This window comes from Onychostoma macrolepis, chromosome 18 (genome assembly GCF_012432095.1).
Source record: "Onychostoma macrolepis isolate SWU-2019 chromosome 18, ASM1243209v1, whole genome shotgun sequence".
In the NCBI taxonomy this organism is placed as follows: domain Eukaryota; kingdom Metazoa; phylum Chordata; class Actinopteri; order Cypriniformes; family Cyprinidae; genus Onychostoma; species Onychostoma macrolepis.
The window spans coordinates 4,708,289-4,715,248 of NC_081172.1; the positions used below are offsets into that span (position 1 = coordinate 4,708,289).

The following is a 6,960-nucleotide window of genomic DNA, read 5'->3' on the forward strand; positions in this document are numbered from 1 at the left end:
GTGAGGATAGCAAAATAAAGTTAACTGTGACAAATTATACCCAAAAATTCTTCATACAGTGGACTGCCAGTAACATTTATAAAAATTTGAGACCGACACTTTGACCTGACCATGTTTTGCGTAATTGTTTTTTCTTTAATTGCTAATGCGACCTTTTTACACCACAGACTGAACAAAATTAAGCATTGCTTGGTAAATTGATATTATCTAATTGTGTACTTAATACAATATATATAGAGAGAGAAAAAATAATTTTTTGGTATTATTTAATGTATAAAACCCATTTAGATAAATATAAATATTCTAAATATGTATAAAATATTTACTTTCTATAAATTTTCTACCCACCATTACAGTGTTGTTTCATGTATGAACCTTAAGAGAAATTTAAAACTTGTGACTTTAAATATAATAACATAAATGTGATTTCCAGCCAGTCTTCAGAAAGTAAAATAAATACAGTAATAATTTGAAATTTGATACATCTGAATTAATTAAATTTTTTATTTATTTATTTATTTTACTTCATTTATTTTCAACTTTTTACACTTTTTTACACTTAAGGGTATGTGTAATATGTACATACTCTAAATTAATTCAGACTTTTATCCATATTCATTTTACCTCCTTGTAGGTCTATATGTAGAATTTACATCCAAAATACAATTAAAACACAATTAAATAAATGTTTGACAGTGATTTGCTGAAATACAAGCATTATAATGATAAACTATAAATGTAATGTGGCTATATGTTTCAGATCCGCTGTCATCAGTACTGGCCAGAGGACAATAAACCCGTCACTGTTTTTGCTGACATCATAATCACTAAACTCACAGAGGATGTGCATCCTGATTGGACGGTCCGGGCGCTAAGAGTGGAGAGGGTAAACATTTTGAAGTTCATTGCTAGCTAGTTGTATTTACTTGTCCAGTTAAATGGCATCCAGTTTAATTTAAAGAAAACTCTGTTGCCCCCTGAAGTAATGAGATTTTTTTACTGCCACAGAAATGTATGTATCATGGCATGGGGCAGCATGCTTGCATGTGCTGATTGTGTACTCAGTTCTGCATATTCACTTGAGTATGTCTGTGGCCTTATACCCCAGTCCAAAAATGCTCAATAACTCATACACAGATGTGGGTGGTTAGATTAATAGATAATTAATCCCCAAGGACACATTTAGCCCTTCCTCTCTCTTTCCAGCACGGAAGCTACATGATTGTTCATCATTTTAACTACACCTCATGGCCAGAACATGGCGTTCCGGAGTCCAGCTCCACACTCATCCAGTTTGTCAAAGCGGTTCGCTCACACAGAGGCCATGACAACACAACCATCGTGGTCCACTGCAGGTGCGTATATCTGCCCATTAGATTAACAGGAAATCTAGAGGCTTTTCTCTACAGTGGGCTATCAGTGCATGTTTATGTTTGATTCGGAGTTGTGTGGAAGTCCATTTTTGCTTCAGAGTGAAAGAAAAAGAAAAAAGAAAAAGAAAAATTCACAATTGTGAATTTATTTTTTGCAGTTCCAAGTCATGTTGTGATTGTGTATTTCACAATGTGACTTTATACAGTGGGGCAAAAAAGTATTTAGTCAGCCACCAATTGTGCAAGTTCTCCCACTTAAAAAGATGAGAGAGGCCTGTAATTTTCATCATAGGTATACCTCAACTATGAGAGACAAAATTAGAAAAAAAAAATCCAGAAAATCACACTGTAGGATTTTTAAAGAATTTATTTGCAAATTATGGTGGAAAATAAGTATTTGGTCAATAACAAAATTTCATCTCAATACTTTGTTATATACCCTTTGTTGGCAATGACAGAGGTCAAATGTTTTCTGTAAGTCTTCACAAGGTTTTCACACACTGTTGCTGGTATTTTGGCCCATTCCTCCATGCAGATCTCCTCTAGAGCAGTAATGTTTTGGGGCTGTCGCTGGGCAACATGGACTTTCAACTCCCTCCAAAGATTTTCGATGGGGTTGAGATCTGGAGACTGGCTAGGCCACTCCAGGACCTTGAAATGCTTCTTACGAAGCCACTCCTTCGTTGCCCGGGCGGTGTGTTTGGGATCATTGTCATGCTGAAAGACCCAGCCACGTTTCATCTTCAATGCCCTTGCTGATGGAAGGAGGTTTTCACTCAAAATCTCACGATACATGGCCCCAGTCATCCTGGTCCCTTTGCAGAAAAACAGCCCCAAAGCATGATGTTTCCACCCCCATGCTTCACAGTAGGTATGGTGTTCTTTGGATACAACTCAACAAGTTGAGTTTTTACCAAAAAGTTCTATTTTGATTTTCATCTGACCATATGACATTCTCCCAATCCTCTTCTGGATCATTCAAATGCTCTCTAGCAAACTTCAGACAGGCCGGACATGTACTGGCTTAAGCAGGGGGACACGTCTGGCACTGCAGGATTTGAGTCCCTGGCGGCGCAGTGTGTTACTGATGGTAGCCTTTGTTACTTTGGTCCCAGCTCTCTGCAGGTCATTCACTAGGTCCCCCCGTGTGGTTCTGGGATTTTTGCTCACAGTTCTTGTGATCATTTTGACCCCACGGGGTGAGATCTTGCGTGGAGCCCCAGATCGAGGGAGATTATCAGTGGTCTTGTATGTCTTCCATTTTCTAATAATTGCTCCCACAGTTGATTTCTTCACACCAAGCTGCTTACCTATTGCAGATTCAGTCTTCCCAGCCTGGTGCAGGTCTACAATTTTGTTTCTGGTGTCCTTTGACAGCTCTTTGGTCTTGGCCATGGTGGAGTTTGGAGTTGGACTGTTTGAGGTTGTGGACAGGTGTCTTTTATACTGATAACGAGTTCAAACAGATGCCATTAATACAGGTAACGAGTGGAGGACAGAGGAGCCTCTTAAAGAAGAAGTTACAGGTCTGTGAGAGCCAGAAATCTTGCTTGTTTGTAGGTGACCAAATACTTATTTTATCGAGGAATTTACCAATTAATTCTTTAAAAATCCTACAATGTGATTTTCTGGATTTTTTTCTCATTTTGTCTCTCATAGTTGAGGTATACCTATGATGAAAATTACAGGCCTCTCTCATCTTTTTAAGTGGGAGAACTTGCACAATTGGTGGCTGACTAAATACTTTTTTGCCCCACTGTATCTCACAACTGATACTTTTATATCTCTCTGGCTAACTGACTTTATATCTTGAAAATTAATTTATGTCTCATAATTGCAACTTTATTTCTTAGAATTCTCTAAATTTCTACATTGTCTCACATATTTTCTTATTTGAAACTCTCACAATTGCTATTTTTTAATTTTATTTTATTTTGCAACCTTCCATTGGACTGGCCAGTGTTATTTTACTATCATTGAGATACTACTATAGTTTATATAATATAAAGTATATTTAATATATTTTCATTTTAGTTTGAATGTTTTTGTAATTTTTTTTTTTTTTTTCATTATTAGTTGTTTTATATGTAGTTTTTATTCTTTTTTTTCAGTTTTAGAATCTAGTTATTTCATATTAAGATTTATGATACAGTCTGTGTTAGGATTTATTTCAAGTGACACATTTTTTTTAGTTTGACATATATGTAAATTTTATACACATGTATGTAATGTGTGTGTGTGCAGTGCTGGTGTGGGCAGGACTGGAGTGTTTGTAGCTCTGGATCATCTCATTCAGCATGTGAGGGATCATGATTTTGTGGATATATATGGCCTGGTTGCAGAGTTGCGCAGTGAGAGGATGTGCATGGTGCAAAACCTGGTAAACCTATTTTAAAACCAACAGATCTCTGTAGACTTGTGTGAGATGATCATGTTCTCTTGCTCAGATTTGTATCTGCATCTCTCTCAGGCTCAGTACATGTTTCTGCATCAAAGCACTCTGGATCTGCTGTCTGCAAAAGGAAACAGTCAGTCCATATGGTTTGTAAATTACTCCACTCTGGAGAAGATGGACTCGTTGGATGCAATGGAGGGTAAAATACATCTTACAGTCGATGACGTGTGCAGTGCAGTGAAGGCTGGTGGTTAAAGATCTCTGTCATTCTTCTATTTTGTCTTGATAGAAACGTATTTTGTCATGTTTGTTCTCTCAGGTGATGTAGAATTGGAATGGGAAGAGACGACTATGTAACAGGGACATTGTTTCCTGTCAGTCTGATGGTTATGAGGAGACACTCATTAAAAATCCAGATGCTGGGACTTTGGACCCGGGGGCCAAACACACTAAGCAAAGGATAAACGAGGAATACAAGTGCTTCAGAAGCAAACTGGAATATTCTCGCCTAAATGGATTGTCTCTGTCTCTCAACCTCTCATTTGCATCCACCAGACAGACTCATCCATCAAAGTTTTTTTCTAAAGTTCTTGTCCAACTTCTGTAATTATTTTATCTCTCCCTAGAAAGTGGTACACCACCTACTTATGGACTCAAAATGGATCAGACACTAAAAATATGTCTGTTTCTTAAGGAAGTAGGAATATTCAGCAGTCAGGAGTGAGAAATAACGGGTTTTATGTCCTGTAGTCAAATGTATTATTAATGCAATTATTAGGGATGAGTCATAAGGATTTTTTTGTAAAATGGTTCTCTTAATGATTCTTTTGGTGATTTTTATTTTATTTGGACAAATTATGAGATTTTAAAAAGAACAGTAATTTATTTGCATGCTCATAGAACATATCCTTACACCACGAATGAAAATTATAACTATAACAATACAACTTCACATCAACAAAGAATAACGTTGTGTTTATTCTAAGCACTGCAGTGACGTTCTGTGAAAAGTTGCATTGATTTTGAATATCTGTCAATGTTTTTATTGTTCATCTGGAAAAATCGCTCTGATTCCAACGATATCTCATCTCCATGCTGTTATCGTTAAAGTTATGTGGACTCTGCTATTCTTTGAAAGCCCATTCACACCAATAACGATAACTATATTAGCGCCCACACCAACAAACAATAATGTTCTGTTTATTATAAGCGCACGCTGCAGTAAATGTAGTCTACCGCTTTAAATGCTCATGTAAAATCTGCACTTATTTCATATGGAAGTTAATGTCACATGTATGTCTATGGCGAATGTTTTTCTAATCAGGAACTGTGAAGTTTGAAAGATTTCTTCACACCGCATCTATTCATAATCATCTCTGAAGTTTCAGACAATGGTGCTTTGTCATTTATTCAGTCGGAATGCTTTTGCTTTGCTACCCACCTTCCATTAACTTATCCTAAAGCTGATGCAGAGTGAGGTAACACATACTTTATATGTTCATTCATTTGTAAATGATAGCTTGTCAAGTCGTTGATTTGTCTTTTATTGCTTTATCCATTTGTTCATGTTACACAGGAACCAAGTGAGAGGAAATCCGTCATCTCAAAATTGTAAAGCTTATCTTTTGCATAAATTATTATGAAGCCAAATGAGTGTCAGGAGACTTATGGTTTTGTTGTGTGTATATTTGGAAATCGACAGTATTTGTGTTTTGAAATAAATCTATAAATATCGTTTTCTTCTGAAGATCATTGCAAATATTTTGACTGTAATGATTTTCACTGAATAGTAACTTAAATCATGATGTTCTTCACACAAAGCTATTGTATGACTTAAGAATGTAGGGCACAAGTATTTTAAGATGTTTATGATGCTTTATTGAAGGTTTTTGTTATTTTGGAACTTTACAGCCCTCATTTGCTTTTTATATTTTTTGTTAACAACTGTTTATTAAATTTTCTTCTGGGAACAGTAATATAAAACAAAAAGCAGCTGTGCGAATTTAAAACCCACCCTCTGGTAGAATTCAAAAAATTAAAATAAATAATAATAATAAATTAATTGTATTAATAGATAAATAAATAACAATAAAATAATTTTTACAAAGATTTTAGAAAAGATGACAACATTAAAACCTGAATGCCACAAATGTACAGTTTTCACATTAGATCCATGTATACGAGAAGCTCAGTTTGGAATGACATGAGGGTGAGTGAATGAACTTCAAATGTTGTTGTTTTCTCTCTCTCTTTAAATGGTTACATTAATAGAAATTGTGCAGTCAGGAAAAAAATCTGAACTGTTAACAAATCAAAATATCTGATTGTTGAAATCATTACAGGAGCTCATATTCATTGGCATTCATGAGCACCCCAGAGTGCACGGACTGTCATTCTCTGTGTGGTTGCTTTGAAGAGTGAGAGAGCATTCGGTGTGAAAGCAGCAATTCAGGACCCTGGAGAGCAGCTCTGAAGCTTTCAGCCGAAACAAAGGGAGGATGCTGAGACTGGGAGAACACAAGGTCCTGCTTGAGAGGAACGTTCAGGTAGGGGATGTTTGGGGGTTAAAATAAAGCAATAAGCCGTGAGAGACTGTCTTACAATGAGTTTACCATGAATTAGAAGCGTTGTTAGGTATGAAACAACTGCAGCAACCAAAAAGTTCTTGCACAAAGTATTTCATATAGAATTGAACTGATATGAGGTCAGCGATGTGTGTATATATATATATATAGTTTTATATTTTTTACATTTGGGTAAGAAAATAGTTCAAAAGGTCAAAAGTTTGGGGTCAGTATTTTTATTTTTATTTTTTTATGTTTACCATAGGTGCATTTATTTGATAACTATAAAAAAAAAAAAAACTAGTATTGTGAAATATTAAAATCAATTATTTATTTTAGACTTTAGTAAAAGTCTTTATCTGTTGCTTTATCTGTTTTGCTTTTAATTTGCATTAATTTTTCATATTAATATATTTAAAGAAAATCTTACTGACCAAAATCTAAATAAATTTGTATTAAAATATGATCATTTTCTTATATATATATATATATATATAATTATTATTATATATTTTTTTCCCATCAAATTGCTTATTGGGTGGCAATTTTCTCATACGTGGAACATGGATGCAACTCCAACCTCCAACTAATCTCACTTCTAATTGTGCTTTTGATAAATGTTGTTAAT

The 6,960-nt window shown here is 35.1% G+C and overlaps 1 protein-coding gene across 3 annotated transcripts in view; it reads left to right on the forward strand.

The window, feature by feature from the left end:
• The window catches only part of ptprq (protein tyrosine phosphatase receptor type Q), a 71,489-nt gene extending 66,025 nt beyond the window's left edge, over nucleotides 1–5,464 (forward strand). For all 3 annotated transcript variants that reach the window (XM_058751842.1, XM_058751843.1, XM_058751845.1), the window contains 5 exons: nucleotides 761–886; nucleotides 1,207–1,355; nucleotides 3,618–3,753; nucleotides 3,844–3,967; nucleotides 4,088–5,464. In XM_058751842.1, coding sequence (XP_058607825.1) covers nucleotides 761–886; nucleotides 1,207–1,355; nucleotides 3,618–3,753; nucleotides 3,844–3,967; nucleotides 4,088–4,125 — 573 coding nt within the window. In that variant the 3' untranslated portion in view covers nucleotides 4,126–5,464. The remainder of the gene's footprint in view (nucleotides 1–760; nucleotides 887–1,206; nucleotides 1,356–3,617; nucleotides 3,754–3,843; nucleotides 3,968–4,087) is intronic.
• The last annotated feature ends 1,496 nt before the right edge of the window (nucleotides 5,465–6,960 follow it).